Source organism: Pteropus medius, unplaced genomic scaffold (assembly GCF_902729225.1).
Source record: "Pteropus medius unplaced genomic scaffold, Ma_sr-lr_union100, whole genome shotgun sequence".
Classification (NCBI taxonomy): domain Eukaryota; kingdom Metazoa; phylum Chordata; class Mammalia; order Chiroptera; family Pteropodidae; genus Pteropus; species Pteropus medius.
The window spans coordinates 17,887,581-17,904,522 of NW_024354875.1; the positions used below are offsets into that span (position 1 = coordinate 17,887,581).

At 41.3% G+C, this 16,942-nt stretch overlaps 1 protein-coding gene across 1 annotated transcript in view; it reads left to right on the top strand.

The window, feature by feature from the left end:
* FMNL2 (formin like 2) overlaps positions 1–15,720 on the top strand; it is a 255,979-nt gene extending 240,259 nt beyond the window's left edge. The window contains 6 exon segments of the mRNA XM_039855892.1: positions 761–890; positions 3,541–3,704; positions 4,637–4,738; positions 7,070–7,168; positions 7,885–8,008; positions 13,623–15,720. Of these exon segments, the coding sequence (XP_039711826.1) occupies positions 761–890; positions 3,541–3,704; positions 4,637–4,738; positions 7,070–7,168; positions 7,885–8,008; positions 13,623–13,732 (729 nt within the window). The 3' untranslated portion in view covers positions 13,733–15,720.
* The last annotated feature ends 1,222 nt before the right edge of the window (positions 15,721–16,942 follow it).

Sequence of the window (16,942 nt, forward strand, 5' to 3'; positions counted from 1 at the left end):
TTTTCTGTTTTTTTCTAGACGTTTCTGGGTTTCTGTTTTGTTTTCCCTGGATAGAACAGGATGCTCTGGTTTTCAGAGTCACCTAACTTAATAGGGACAGAACTAGTGAAATTCTTGCAATGCACTCCCTCCCCTAGGCTGCGTGTGGGTAATGTGGCTTCCATGTGAGAAGTGGGGCAGTGGGTTGAATCCTCAGCTCAGGGGGACATGATCATTTCATGGGAAGTGTCCAGTTAGTCACAGTTCTGGCTCCAGAAGGTCATGGTTCATTAAGCACATCTGCTTTGGGCCATCAGAGCCTGGGGAATGAGAGAGGGGCTGAGCTAAATGTGACGACTGTAGCATAGGAGCCTTGCTGTGTGGAGGGTACCCGAGCACACCTGCTGGCTCCACACACACTCTTACTCTGGGCCTTTGCTTTGGAGAGTACTAAAACTGGAGTCTTCTTTCCTGCTTTTAAGCCAATGGAGCAGATGTAGGGTAGGTGGGTTCCTGTGAGTGAAGGTGTGCGAACAGTTGTAGGTGCTTACAGTCATCCCTGCAGTTGAGCATATCTCCTGATCAGCGAGTCCTCTGGTCACTTCACTATCGGTGGCCTGGTTCACCAAAGGACTAATTCAATCTTGACTCTCCTGTGGGCATTTTTTTTTTGTCAAAAAAAATGGTATCTGTACTTAGTTATTAACTCTTGAATGGGAGAATATCCTCTGGTGGGTTTCTCCCCATTTTTCACTCTAACTTATGTTCCCCTTTTTTTCAGCTCTTAGATACAAAGTCAACAGACCGAAAGCAAACACTGTTGCACTACATATCGAATGTCGTAAAAGAAAAATATCACCAAGTGTCCCTATTTTATAATGAGCTTCATTATGTGGAGAAAGCTGCTGCAGGTACTTCATTTAAGCTACTAATGTTACTCTTGGGTATTGAATGTCTTTAATCATTGGGGATCCATCCCTCTTTAAGTGAATGCTCTTCAGAACTCCCTTAAAAAGGCGAAGCTAAAACCTCAGAAGCTCTGAGCTGGAACACATGGGCCATGGCGTTGCCCACTGTTGGGCACAGTGAGGAACCTAGACATGAAGGTGACCACTCTCAGTGGCCTCTCTGTAAAGATCCAGGTTTCTGGGCCTTGTGCACCTTTCCTCTTCTGTTTGTTGCCCTTTTTAATCTATTGCTGCCATTTGAAATATGAGAATGAGAATCTGAGACTCACCTCCCACCCAACAAACACTTTAATTTGATTTTGTGCTGTCTTGCATGCTCAGGTGTGGCAAGTCTAAACATTTTGCCTTTAGTCTGAGCACAAGTTAAAATATCAGTACTTCTTGGTTGTTACTTCGCCATGGCAGTTATGCATTTTCTCATTTAAACCATCAGTGATTCTGAGATAGCTGGGCTGTACTAGGTAATCATATCCCTATGTTATAGATTGAGAAAACTAACTTTTTTAGGGGTTAAGTGTCTTGCCCAACATTGCATAGGTCACAAGTATTAGAACCAGAACGAGAACCCAGGTCATCTTCTCATCTATCATCCAAGGTACCATGTCCTCTCAAAAGAATATTAGGTTAGTTGATCTCGGAATTCGTTACAGGCCATGATTCTCAAATTATGATCTTGAACCATGCATGAGCAGCCAAGGCATTCATTACAAATTCATTACAAGGCATTCATTACAAATTCAGGAAGGCTTATCCCAGCCTTCCTGAATTGAATCTTCGAGGGCAGGACCGTCTCTGCCTGCTCTTCCACAGGCAGCGGACATGATGGGGGCTTCTGTGTCCTTACCCAAGAGCACTCCATGCCACCCTCTTACACAAAGTTTAGCAAATTTATTCTAACAGTTTGCATACCTATCATAACCTGTGTCCTTATGGGCACAATCAAGTTTTATTTATCTTTTTAAAAATTTGTTTTTCAGTTACAGTTGACATATATTAGTTTCAGGTATACAACATAGTGATTAGACATTTATATAACTTATGAAGTGATCACCCCAATAAGTCTAGTACCCATCTGACGCCGTAATTATTACAGTATTATTGACTGTGTTCCCTATGCTGTACTTTAGATGCCATGACTATTTTTATAACTGGCAATATGTATTTCTTATTCCCTTTCACTTTTTTCACGTATCTGTCCAACCTCCCTCCCATCTGGTAACCGTCAATTTGTTCTCTGTACCTATAAGTTTAAGTTTTATTTATCTTTGTAATTCCCTTAGCCCCTGGAAAATTGATGTTGAGTATAAAGAATGAACAAATGAACGGACAAATGAATGAGTGAACAAATGAATGAGATGATGCATTGTTACTGGGATAGATGCTGCTGAAACTGTCATGGAGACTGAGAGGCAGGTGGACACAATATTGTGGCTCAGAAGGACTGCCATGCAGGCTGTGACAGACCTCGCGTAGGCTCTTGTCAGGATTTCTGTCCTGGTGGAGTGATTTTCCTCAAGTTCCTCTTTGCCAAAATGAAGTTCTTTGGCATCACAATTCTAATTAAGAAAAAAAGTTTAAAAAATTTCTGTCTTTCTAGTTAACACATATTGTTTGGCCGAAATGAGCTTCCCTGAAAGTATCATTAGAAAAAATCAGTGGGGGAAAGTGAAGAGAATGAGGAATTCTCTGGCTGAATTTTTTTCTTATGCCCAGGTGAGCTGACGTGGATTCTTAATACCTTCGCTCATTTGTTCACTCGCTCCTCCATTGATTCAGTGAACCTTTTTGAGTTCCAGCTGTGAACTTGACGTTACCCTAAGTATTGAGTCAAAGACGAATAAGACAGTTAAGTCTCATGAGAGGAAAGCATACAGCATTATTCTGTAATCATTCATGTGCAGAATAGAGTCAGGCAGTGGGGAGCCAGAGATGGGGCCTGGGCCTCCTGCAGGATGCAGTGGCGTACCCGCTCCCGGAGAGTGGCCACAGGGTGCATGGAAAGGTTTATGCCAATAAACCGTTCTGAAGCAGAGAAGGGTTGTTTAAACAAGAGAAGCTGTCCAAGGTTGCCTTAGGTTCTAGTGGTCAATATAACTGAAGTTCAACAGGTAAAATGCTACCCCCTGCTGGACAGCCAGAGAAATGCAAAAGAGTTAAAAGTGTTAGGTGAAGGATAAGATCTTGGAATCTCTCTAGGCCAACCATGGGCCATCATCTCTAAGAGAAATGGAATAGTTGTGTACAAGCGCAGAATTTGGAGTCCACTGTTTTAGCTGAACTCCATCTCTGCCTCCTCCCAACTGTGCGACCTAGGGCAGGCCACGTAACCTCTTTATGCTGCTTTTCCTCTTTGGCAAAATGGGCTAATGATGCAAATGAATTATTGCATGTAAGGAATTTAATGCAGTGCTTGATAGTGAGCACTTGGTGAGTTATTCACGTTAAAGGATCTCCGTACTGAAAGCTGGAAATGAGATCTAAGGCCCTTGAATAACCCTAGGGATCTACGGAGAACTCAGCTTACCAGCCGGACCCACTGTGATTTTGACTTTCCTGGTTGAGGTTCACAGGGACATTGCTTTTTTCATTTCAGTCTCCCTTGAGAATGTTTTGCTGGACGTCAAGGAGCTCCAGAGGGGCATGGACTTGACCAAGAGAGAGTACACCATGCATGACCACAACACACTGCTGAAGGAGTTCATTCTCAACAACGAGGGGAAGCTAAAGAAGCTTCAGGATGATGCCAAGATTGCACAGGTAAGTAAGTACCTGTGCCCCTCGGCACTCATAAAAAAGTGATTGGATCCCTCAAAGCCACCTGGGGTGCTGGCCCCGGCTGTGAGGTAAATTGTCCTCCAGTTGCTGAGGGTGGATTTCTTATGTAGCTAATGATTATTACGGGGAGGATCTTCCTAAGTAGTGTCCCTGGAAGTGCTCCTGTCCTGCGCATTGTCCTCTTCTAGTTTGAGGTCTTTACCCTCTTTTCAGAGGTCCTTCCTGCCCTCTTCCACTCTTAGACTACCTCTGTGTGAGTCCTGTATTCAATTCAGCCAACATGTGTCAGGCCTGTGCTTAGCAAAGCAGTGTTCCCGTATGTTGGGTTTCTGTAGGCCTTGACCTTGAAATCTTACGCTACACTGGGGGTCAAGTTTACACGCCTGAAGAACAGCCAGAATGGACTGCACGCCATCATAGAGGAGAAGGCAGAGTGTTGTGGGAACTCAGAAAGAGGATATGGTAGAATGGCTCCTGTCTGAGGCTGGCTGTCTTGTGTCATGGAAAAATGCAGGCAGACACTTGAGTGTTCCCGATGCGAGGATACTGTAAGGAGCATTGAAGCGGCAAGTCGGGATTTAAAGTCCGAGTGACTTCTAAGATCTTTTCTAACCTTGTTGGGTTTAAGGAATTCTGCCATGGCCTTGGGAAACTCTTAAAAGGAATGGGTGGGGTGGGGTAGGGTGTGTGTGTGTGTGTCAAAGTGGCAGGGTGTCCCACAGTGGTTGCCTTTGACTGGGCACTGGGAGGAAGCACCAGGGCTATGGAGAATCACGAGGACGTGAGGGAGGACAGAGACAGAAGAGATGTGGGAGCCACTGTTGTCACTGCTGCTTTGCTGTAGCTCTTCTTCCAGGTTATCAAATTCAAATGCTGGAACTAATGAAATTCAAGAGCAGTTTGCTTCTTCACAGGATGCCTTTGATGATGTGGTGAAGTATTTTGGAGAAAACCCCAAGACGACACCACCCTCTGTCTTCTTTCCTGTCTTTGTCCGGTTTGTGAAAGCCTATAAGGTAAACAGGAGCATGGTGTCCTTTAAAGCCTTTTTTGGCTTTATTATTCAAATGGGTGCCTTCTGAGAGCTGGGTCCAAGTCTCCACATCTTTGCAGAGGCCTCCCCTGTTTCTTTGGGCAACAGATCTGGGTGGTCTGTATGAGATAGCAGTCTCTGGCCCCGTGGAGGCTGAGCACCCCTGGGGCCCTCAGTTCATCATGCTCTCTGTCTTTACCCAGCCAGTCCTGGGGCTCCGCCCGAAAATAAAAGCTCTCGGCTGATCCCTGGGGCAAATGAGATGCTCCAAGACCATTGCTGGTCCATTGACTGGTCACCCTTGCAGGAGGCAAAGGCCTCTCATATCGCTGAATGGGTAAAAGGCATGAGTCCTGGTCCGTGGCATGGCACTGTAGCTGAGGTCAGAAAGAGCAAGAGCCTGCTGGTGTTAGTTCGGCCCCAGCCGTCCGGACCAACGGTTCTCCAGTGTGAACTGAAAGATGGCACTAGGAGGGATGGTTGCTCTCTCTTTCTTCATCTGGACCAGTAGTGGCCCATCCTTTAAATGGATGCACTCTTTGACATAATCCAGGGTCACGATCTTCAAAAAGCATGTGACTCAAAGAGGCATATGTCAGAAGAATTTGTCTCTTGAAAAAGAATGACAGGGAGAGCGTTAGGGGCTGTTAATGCACCTAGGAGATGTTGTAATCTATATTATCCAGTCTTGTCTACCTATAACATGGGTAATGGTGGTGGAGGAAGGAGGACTGTGATTGTAGAGGGGAGGCGGGGTGCATCAGGTCTGTCTACATTTTTGAGAAATATCCTATTGGAAATAGTGGGTCACTTCTCCAGCACTGCTAGAGGCTAATGGCTTTGGAGAGCTATCCTTGGGCCTTTTTCTGAAACTCAAAGGTTACAATATTTAGCCATCTTCTCTCAGCATGGCTTCGTGTAGCAGTGGTATCACAGCTGTTTACAGAAGGAAAGTATCCTTGGCAGTGACAAGGAACAAAAAACACTGTGCAAAGTCCATGTCCAAAGGACACTGGGAGCTGGGAGCAATGAGGTCACTGGTCACCAGCTTCTGCTGACTGGTTCCTGGGGTTCACTGACTGGTGATGCTAATGTGCTGCAGAAATGGCTCAAGGTGTGTCCTGTTATATGCTGGGACCTCTTTTCACATAAAAAATTACAAGTTTAAGGTCTAGAGAAAATACATGCCATTTTTTAATTGTATAATACAAGCTTGGAAGTGGCTCTGGTTGGTCTCAAAACCTGATGCTTCAGCAGGGACACATGCAGAGCAGAGTGAAGAGAGAAGTTGCCCTGGGGAATGTAGGGTGTCACAGGTCAGAACCTCTCAGAGTGCCCCATCTACGTTATCATCTCTCTGTGTGATCCTGTTAGCTGGCTCCATGAGGTGCTTGTCAGGCAGTGATCTTAGAGGATGTTTTACTTGCCCTAGATACCAGGTAATGAATAACCTGCCAGCCTGACACTCACCTAGGGACTTTGTGGACAGATGTTGGGGTTTTAAGATGTCATCCCTCCTTTCTCTTCCTAAGTTCAATGGGAACTTAAGACAAAAGCAACAATGAAACTTAAGACAAAAGCAGCAGAGGTCAAAATGTAAACTTTATTACCAGTAAAAGCTAGATTGGAGGGTATGGTGTGTATTTGTGAGCTCACGCTCTAGCCCTAAATTAAATGACTTATCAGTTCACAGCTAGACTATTAGAAGTCCCGTTAGGGAAGCCGACTTCAAAGAGTGAATGCTGAAACAGGCTGAGTCGAGTGAGGCTGTTTCACACTCTTGTTCCAAATTCGTCAGACTGGTCACTCTCCTTCCCTTGGGAAGGAGTGAGCTGTGGATAAAGAGCCCAAGAGTGTCACTCAGTGAGGCCCCTGAAGGAGACAGGAGGCAAGGGAATGGAGGTCTTCTAACAATGGGCAAAAGGAGAAGAGCCTCAGATTCTACTGTGGGCAGATTGGAAGCAAGGCAAACTTGCATGAAACTTGCATGAAAATCACTGAACAGAGCTGCCAAAAGGGTAGGTCCCCACCACATCTGTGGGACTGAGACTAGGCCGTGGTGTGAGCAGGGAGAGAATCATCAGGAAAGGACTTCTGGATGAGGTAAATTTCAGTTAGTAGATTTTGAAGAAATGTGATATAGATAGTGAAACGTGGAATCAGAGTTATACACAGGCATCAAGTATAGATCTTCTAAGCTTTTTATTTCCTCTAATTCCTGGCTCACCAATGATTCTCTAAGAATGACTTCTAAGGATCTTGACTGCTATAATTTCCACTGACATAAACTTTTGATTCTTTTGACTTTACCCAGCAAGCAGAAGAGGAGAACGAGCTGAGGAAAAAGCAGGAACAAGCACTCATGGAGAAACTCCTGGAGCAGGAAGCTCTAATGGAGCAGCAGGATCCAAAGGTAGGCAGTGCTGGGCTCCTGAGATGGCCCTTGTGTGAGCGAGGCCCTGACGGCTCCTCGTAGGCAAGCAGGAGAGAGGGGCAAGAAGCTGGATTTGCACAGGGTCCTTATACTACTTCCTCGTAGGGCTTGGAAACGGCAAATGGATATTCATTCATTCATTACTTTGTTCGGCAAGAACTGGAATGTGGCTACGAGCGCGTTGGTATAGCACTTCCAAGTTTATAGAGATCTGGAACTTAAGTCTGTTGGATATACTGTACACAGAGACCATATCAGGCACTTGATGATTGGACTGCTTAGTGTCCAGGGAAGGCTTCGTGGGAACACCGTTGGTTCTGGCCCTAATGGCTGAAGGGCTTCCTTAGGAGGAAGGGGAGGGAGCATTCCATGAAGAGAGATGTCATAGGTAGAGACCATAAAGGCCGGAAGGTCAAAGTGTTCATCATGATCTTCTTCACCAAAGTTTAAGAAGTCGACGTTTATTACCATATGGTCCAGTCTTTGCCAGCTGGAGTCTTGTGTGTTGTTCAGTGAAAGTTCCTTTTCTTCCCAGAAGCTTTCTGAGTTTTTCTCTGTTCGAGCACAATGTTAGGACGGTGCTGTTTCTGTTTTTGCCCAAGCCTGCTTATTAGTAACAATGCTCAGACACATTTTTCTCAGACCTCCAACGGGTGCTGGCTATACTAAACCTTGCTATGCTTCTTTCTTCTCAGTCTCCTTCTCACAAATCGAAGAGGCAGCAGCAAGAATTAATTGCGGAATTAAGGAGGCGTCAAGTTAAAGATAACAGACATGTATACGAAGGAAAAGATGGTGCCATTGAAGATATTATCACAGGTAACAGATACTTCCTCATCGTGGCCCCTTGAGACCCCACCGGCCCCACCTGTCCTGGGCCACTTGCTGCTGCTTTTGTTCAGAGTTTACAAGTTCTTCAGTTGACTTTATGCAGATCCAGAATTATGCAGAGAGACTCCATGCTAAGTGTTTGAAGTATATTTATAGTAGCTGGTATTCTCCCTATCAGAGCACCCCAACACTGTCTCAGAAAAAGCCTGTTTCTCAGTATCATTGGAATCCTGTAGATTTCACCAGGGCTCCTTCTCCTAATGGTTCTCCATTGTCTTCAGTTGGTGACCAAGTTCCATTTTCTTCTTTGTGGCCACTCCTACCCACTTGCCTGGTTAATAAATACTGTGGACGAGACCCATTCAGGGGTCTGTACTAACTAACCACAGTCAATGCAGATTTTCACTTTAAAAGCCTATTTAGTCATTCACAGTAACTGAAGACATTGGGAAATTGGGAGCTGGTGCTTTCATTCAGAAGAGCCATGAGTTTCTAGCCTGGGATTAGGGAGTGGTCCTTCCATTGGCTAAGAGTGGTAGGCTAAGAATGGTGCCTAATGCAGCTTGATTCTTGTCTGATTAAACTGTAACCTAATGTTTTCTGCTGGACCCAATTCTCCAGAGTTTCTGCATTCCCACTTAAAGACTGGGACATTTATTTGGGTCACTGTCTTGTGGCAGTGGCAGCAAATGGCTCTCCTATCATATCTGTTACACATGAATACCATTTATCAGCTTCCAAGATGCTTAAAACTTTTTATGAGAAATTTAAAAAATATGCAGTAGTAGAGAGAAGTTGAGTTCCCATTTACCCATCACCCATCAACAGTTTTCAACTCAGGGCCAATCTTGATTACATGCTTGCTTCTACCTACTCCCCATTCCCAACCTCTGGGATTATTCTGAAGCAAATCCAAGACATACATTTTCATCTGGAAATATTTCAGTATGTATCTTAAAGCTAAAGTCTCTTTAATAAAGCAAACAAACATATCCATAATACCATTATCATATACCTCCTAAACTAACAGTTCCTTAATATCAAATATCTAGTCATTATCCACATTTCCCCAAGTGTCCGAATTTTTAAAAGCTCTTAGACTTTTAACTCTTCTGCTTTTGACTTCTTGTTTCTTGTTAGCAGCTTAGTCAGCATTGTAAATAAGGATCCCAAACTACCAAAAACCACAGATTTTTTTCACCAGCTCAGACCCAAAGAAATAAGTAAATAAATCACTAAAAAGAAAGTCAGTAAAGACTTTCTTGCCCAGAGTGAAGCAGTGTAAGTTTTGAGCAGATAGGTAGGTGACTGGTGAAAATGCCAGTCTCCATATATATGTACAGACATATTTCATACATATGTGCCTGCCAGTATCTCAGTGTTGACCCTGCAGTGGCTCACAGGTGGCTGCCAGGTAAAGCCCTCCTTATTTAGCATCTTTTTTGCCTCCCTCACATTGAGGGATAAGCTCTGCTCTGAGCAAGACCAGGAACAGATCTCCCTGGGTAAGCCTTCTACCCTCAGCGCCACGATTCAGACTGACCTGCAGGCAGAGAAGCGACTAGCCTTGCACGTTAAGAACTTAGAGATCCTTTTTCATTAGTCTCTTCTCCATCTCAGTGACATCTGGCTTATAAAATGACCAAAATGCACAGTTTGTTTTTGTCTGACCTAATCATTAATCTACCATTGGAGTCAACAGTGAATGTCTGCTTATGGAGTATTATCTATTCTCCTTGGAATATCTTTTGTTTTCTAACCCACCACCAAGCCCCAGACTGAGTAACTCTTTTGGATGTTATGAGCTCCCTTGGGTATATATCGCCTTCCCCCTTTCAGGCTCACCTCCTCTCCCCCCACCCTCCCCAGATATGATTAACAAAGTACTAACCGTATACTAATGCAGTAGATCTTGGCTTTTTACTCTCTTCTGTTTGTCTTGTTTGTTTGGCCGTCATTTTCGATGCAGTGCTGAAGACTGTGCCCTTTACTGCTCGCACCGCCAAGCGTGGCTCTCGATTTTTCTGCGAACCTGTTCTCACTGAGGAATACCATTACTAAACTATTATTCTTTCTCACCTGATGCTCTTAAAAGGTTGCTACAGATTTTTTGACCTCTTATGACCCTCTGTATGTTTGTCTGGACCACCCAGTATGCTAGCATGGAGTCGCCATCTCTACCATGTTGTGTTTTGTGTTGTCTTCATGCTGCATGGTTTTGCATTTCAATCACAGCTCACTGCCACTTTGAATACATTTCTCACTGCCACTTTGAATACATACACAAATCCACATAGCTGTGATGGTCTGGATGTGTGTAAATTGAATTAATAGAATTGCTTGCAGAAATTTTCAGAAAAATAATAGATAGAGTATTTCTTTGAGAATCAGGATTGGGACCAATTAGGTTGCTTATAAGATTTTTGGGCTCATATCTCTAAACAAAAAATGATAGTCATTAATAACAATAACTTCTATACCTAACATTTATTGAGCACTTACTGCGTTCTAATAGGTTTACAGATATTGAACCAGCGCTGCTTTTTGTACTCCTTTTACATGCTTTGATAGTAAAATGAGCTCCTATGTAAGTGTTCAGGAATGAAGGGTGCTCTAAAGTTACAAAATGATTTTCAGAAGGAACCGTGAATGCACAGCTCTAAGTTGGGCCTTAACTGACTTATGCAGTTCATAGCCATTATCCACAGTGTGATGGAGCTCATGGTCTAAGCTTAACATAGGGAATCTTTTTGACTGAGAAGCCTGTATAAGCTGATATAGGCAATCCATAGCTTTATACTCATCTCTTTTCCCTCTGAGTGTCATGCCCAAGTTCAGCTGTCAGCAATTCCATTATAGGAGTAAGGCTGTGAGGCAGGAAGTGAAAACAAAGGCTTACAGGCACCTCACCATCTTTTCATCCATGCTCCTTCACTGGTGGCTATGTTCCATGTCAAACCCAGGGTATTCTGTGTTGAAATCATATTTGGATCTGCTTCTTTGGTCAGGATGGTGGTACCAGAAACACTAATAGTAAATACCTATCATCTGAAAATGCCACCATTCTTAGAATTTGAAAGATAAATAAAAATAAATAAATTTCCTCATAAGTAACTGCCTGGGCTTAGTTTCTGATGCCCAGATAAGGAACAGGCTTCCCTACAATGCCCAGTTGATTAGAAAAGAGACAAGGGAAGTATATACTCTAATTGGAAATAGCTGTTTGACTCCATGCTGAAATTGACATGGAACTGGGTACATGTTTATTTTGTGGCATTAACTCTTCTATAATTGTACTTGTTATGTATGTTCCTCTGTCTCTGAAGATATCAAAGAATGGTGTGGTGTTGCCTGCTCTACAGTGTACTTACCCACCAGTGCTTATTAACAAGGATAGAAACTGTCATCTACTTGGCTAATGTTTACTGTTAGTTTTGCTGCTGGACTGTCTATCATTCTGGAGCCAAACTTCAAAGCAGCTTGGATCTGGGTGGTCATCGAGCTGGGTGGGAAGACACTCTCATCCTTTCCTTGTTTTATCTAACATCTCATGGTAGTGGCCTCCCACTCTCTTCCTCTTTTGGCTAACATGCCGGGGAATGTTAAGTACTAAGTTGAATTGCTTTCCATTTTCATCCCATTTTTACTTAACCATCATTTTATGTTTTTGTTTTTTTTTTCTGTTTAGCTTTAAAGAAGAATAATATCACTAAATTTCCAAATGTTCACTCGAGGGTAAGGATTTCTTCTAGCACACCGGTGGTGGAGGATACACAGAGCTGGCAAGCATCACTTTTTACTTAGCTTCCTCCTCTCTCTCTATGCAGATCAATGGTTTCAATCTATGGCTAATAGAGGGTAATAATACTGGTGAGAGTCTGACCAGGGAGAAGTCTTTGTACCTTACTTTGCAATAATGTGAGGCTGAGCCTCTCTGTTGGACTCTTCCTGGCCTGCTTCTGTGGTCTCAAGAGTGATGGCTTGGGCAAGGGATTTTGCTGATGATTGTTAATTGCTTTGGGTGCGAGGCTGTCTTTCCTTCACCTTCTTGGCCTTCGAGTTATTCAGTTAACTCCATTTTTATCTGAAGAAATGAGAGCAAGTCCTGGCCAGGGAACATGTGTAGCCTTTGAAGGATTAGGATCTTTTAAAACTAATTACTCAGAGGGCTCAAGAGTCACAGAGCTGCAGGTCATTGCATATCCTTAGCCAAAAGTGGAATTCTGACCTTCCATTACTGCTCTGGGCCAGGAAGCAGAGGCTCATGCAAAACTATGTTTGGCTTGAATTTAGGAGTGGGGAAGGGTCACAAATTCGTGTCAGGAGCTGCTGAGGACTGTGCTGAACCTGAGAGCATTGTATCAGTACTCACCCAGCTCTAGCTTGTTTTTGCCATATAAGAATTTGGGCCCAGTATTACCAAATCCTCTGGTTTTCTAGAAGTCAGAACTCCTGGTTTTTATGCTAATTACCTATTTAAATATCAGGAAACTCTATTTAAAAATATTAGTCTGGGCCATAAATTCCATTTTCAATCTACTGAGTAGATAAAGGGATAAAAAAGATTCATTCTGGCTTAATTCTGTTATTTGTGTTTCCCTTTCTAAACAGTGTTTGCTAACAGAAGTCAAGAATACTAAGTGAATGAAAGGGAATATGTACTAATACATACACTAATTAAACAAGGAGGAAGGAGTATGAAATCTGCTTTATTATTTTTTTTACTATGTCCTGACTCCATCAAAAGGAGGCTACCTGCTGGCTGAGCCACCTGCTTTATTCATCAAGAAAGCATGCCTCCATAAGAGTACTTACATAAAATTCTTATTCATCTCACTTTTTCCCTCTAGAAAAATGCCTACTTGAACTGATACGCAGTGGTTGGTTCATTCATTCAACAAGGCATTTAAAAATTTTAGGCATTCTGCTGTGCATTCACAATACAAATTGGAGAATGCAGGAAGGCCCGTATAACTTCTCTGTAATGAAAAAAAAAAAATTGGGTGGCAGGAAAAATTGTTCAGGAATGGAGTATCATTTTGATTTAGTGGTTGAGCACTGTTTCTAATTAATAAGGTAAAAAAAAAACTAACCTCATCTAATATTAATGGAATAAAAATGATGGAACCTGTGTCTGCAAACTAAGCAGACATTCCTTGATTAAAACTTCATATAAGATAGGACAGGGCAGTTAATTTTATTTAATTTTATTAGTGTTGGAGTTTAAGATTCATTGCAGTTGTTTAGATTCAGGTTTCCAGAAAGAAAAAAAAACCCCAAATGCCTAAGCCATACCTATTTCCATTTGAGGAAACATTTCAAAATAAGACTTCAGCTAGACTCAGGTCAGTGACAAGAGCAGTCTACTTTCCTATAATATTTTCCTTCAAGTTCCAAAATCCCACCAGTATTACATCCTGTTTTGTTTGACTGTAAATATTGAGGGCAAAGTACATGTCTTTGGCTCAAATACTGAGTTTGAAGAGCCTGTTAGCTGACTCTTCTATACAAGCTGCTTTGATTGGCTGCCAGCTGGCCTTTGTCTTGCTTAGACACCTGATTAAAGGTTGCAGTTCTCTCATTGGTGCTCTCCTCTTTACAGATCTTAGAAACCAACCATACAGACGAGCCGATGCGATGAGGAGAAGTGTCAGGCGGCGCTTTGATGATCAGAACTTGCGTTCTGTTAATGGTGCCGAAATAACCATGTGAACCTGAGACTTGCCTGTATGAATAGAGGGTGTACGTGAAAGAAACCGTCCACATGAACTTTATGTGCTACCATTTAACTGCAGCCTTGAACATAGATAAAATGTTCTCAGGGCTCAGATTTTTAGCAAACCATAGGAATTTTCAAATGATGGGCTCTCCTTTCAACCTTTGTTAACAAGTGCCTGAAAAGTGGAAGTACTTGCTAGGATTAATCAAAGCAATAGGATTTGATTTGATTGGGTATCTTTTTACACCAGTATGTTATTCACATTTTTAATCAAATTGTAAATTTCATATTACATGCAATACCTGCCATTGTGATTATCCCATGATGGCCCACCCTGGTTCCCTGATAAGTTGTAAATAACATGGATGTATCTGCTGTGGGCTTCCTTTGCTGAGATGTCATTTAAGGAATTAATTTTGTTTTAGCCATACCCACCAACTTTGTATTTTTAAGGGCTTGCAATATGGAAGAAAGAAAAAGTCACATGATAAACTCCTTCTGTCCAAAACCAAGCCCAGCAAAGTACAAACAGGAATCAATTGCAGCAGCACAGAACTCACTCAACTAGTTGTCTCCTTTCACATTCTACTACTTCTGTGCTAGGGTATGATGCCCTATGAGAGATTCACCAGTATGAATGCAAGGATGTCATGGCATACAAATGTTGTATAAAACTTACTTGCAGTACTGTGTTCTTCAGCTAGAGGCAGCTTAAAAAAAAATAATGCAAATATATTTATTAATCAGCACTAAAATTAACATCTCAGTAATCAGTATTAGGATTTCTGAGGACCATTATGGGTCAAACCTGGGACTAGAAATCGGTGCCTTGCTAGCCAGGGTGTTCACTAGCTCTGTCAACAAGTGTTCAAGATTACTTCTGCTAGTAGTGTAGTGTTAGTAACTTGGCCTTACTCTCCTGACAATCGGTCTTTTTCCCTCCCTCCTCCTTCCTTTTGTAAGTTGGAGAAGATGTATTTGGCATTATGTATCAAACAAAGCTAAGAAGTTCTTGTATTTCCCAGATTAAGGGGAATTGCAATTAAATTGCAGAAATATTTACATTGTGATTAAGCATAAATGATATTTAATGGGACTAAATGGCCAACTAAGCCAGTTATTTTTCCTTCCTCTGGCAGGGCACTTGATCCATTCCAAAGTCAAAAACTGGACTGAAGCTAATTTGTACTTTCATAATATACATTCTGCTTCTGGCTTAACTTCTTGCTATATTACATCAATATATTAATTGTAAAGTTTATTGTATAGTATTTAACCACTGAATTTCTTATTTTATGTTGTGCTTATGTGAACTCCTTGGTGAAGGTCCAATATTCCTTGGATAATGTGTAGTTATATGACCTCTTTTTAAATGTACAGATATTTTGCTATAAAATTGGTGCAGTTTTTTATGGTTTTTACACTTCTCTTTAATTACCACCTAAGCCTCTGGGTAATATTGTAAATATTGTTTAAAAATGCATCAGCCTATGCTATACAATCTGTTATTTTAACTTATAGTTTTTTTTTAATATATATATTTAACTACAGGACAGTGTAGGGATCAGTTACATTCACATTAGCATACCTATTTACATAAAGATTGCTTTTAAACTGCCACCTGCCAGCAAATTTTCATAAATGTGTACTTTAAAAAGAACATGCCAAGATTTTCTGTGGACTCAGCATTCATTTGATGAAAAAAAGCAACTGAACCATGAACTACACAACACAAAATAGTTGGTCCTTTACCACAAGCAGCTGTTTTCCAAAGCTCAATGCTGATGAGCATATATGAAAATAATTGCCTATTTATTAATCTACAAATAGACAATAATGTTGGCATGTTCTTTTCTGTTTGTCTATTAATGGGCCTGCTTCTTAGCAATATTAGAAATGTTTTATAAAAGCAGTTCATGTTACTTTTCTGGTCTTTCCATGGCATATGAGCAAATAAACTATTTACACTACTATCCTGTAATATGTTGTAGTCTTTCAGTGGTATATTTTAAGGGTTTCCCAGTTTCATGTATACTTAGTATTTTCTGGAAACACATACGTCTGTCTGGCTGCTTAAACTCAAGACACTAAATGTACTTGGTAAATTGTAAGTAAAACCCCTCCCTATACAAAATCTTGAGCACTTGCTGTATGAAATGAAGGAACCAAATAGATTTTGATAGTGAGGGATACTTCTCCAAAATCATACTTCTTAATCTATTTTCTCCAGTTATCATTATAATGACAACTCCAAGTTATCAGAAGTTTAGTATATTCTTTTTCGTATATTCTTTTTAGGGAAGCAAGGAAATTTGTATTTTAGAAAACTGTATGAGTGGCTTAAAAACAAAGGGGTATAAACTTGTCATTTTAAGAAATTATGTTGCATTAGGTCTTCATTCTCAGTTCTGTGCTCTTCCCGCTGTACAGTTATACAATGTAGTTGAAACTGTAAAGGGGACAAGTTTCACAGTTAAGAATCTCTAGTTTGTTTCGTACCAGGACAAAGAAATAAGGCCTTTAACAGTCCACAAATTCTGAGTGTTTTCAAACCCAAACTATAGCAATTAAATTCAAATAAGGCACACAAGGTTGGGTTTAAGGGCTTTATATACCAGTAGCATCTTTTTAAAAAGATATTTACCAACGACTCAGAATTAAGTCCCCTAGTTCCAAGCCCAAATCTTTAAAAATCTAAGTCCTAATCCACTAAAATTCACTGCAATGAATGCAGTGACCCTGCCGACTCAAAAGAATGGAGCTTGCTAACCATCACACTCTGCAGGTTCAACATATTGGCTCTGTAGAATTACCTAATTTTGCATTGAAATATGCTCTTGTATCAGCTTTATAATTCACATATGTTAATTTAAATATCTGATAAAACTCTTCTTAGCCCTAATGTCTTCTAAATTGTATCAGAAATGTCTGCAAAAATGAATATACTATCATCCTAGTTCATACAAAAGGATTAATATTAGTTTTCCATCTTTTAAAATACTGCATCTATTTCTAAGAAAAAAATGTGAAGCAAAACAAATGCATTAAGTATTAAAATACCTTTTTGATCTTTTTTATGGAGAAAAGCAAATATTACACTGAGAAAACAATGGGCATCTAGCATCTCACAGCACAGAACTGCTGCATGAGAGGTGTTTAAAGGGAAAAGTTGACACAACTTATTTAGTAAAAGATGCCATTTT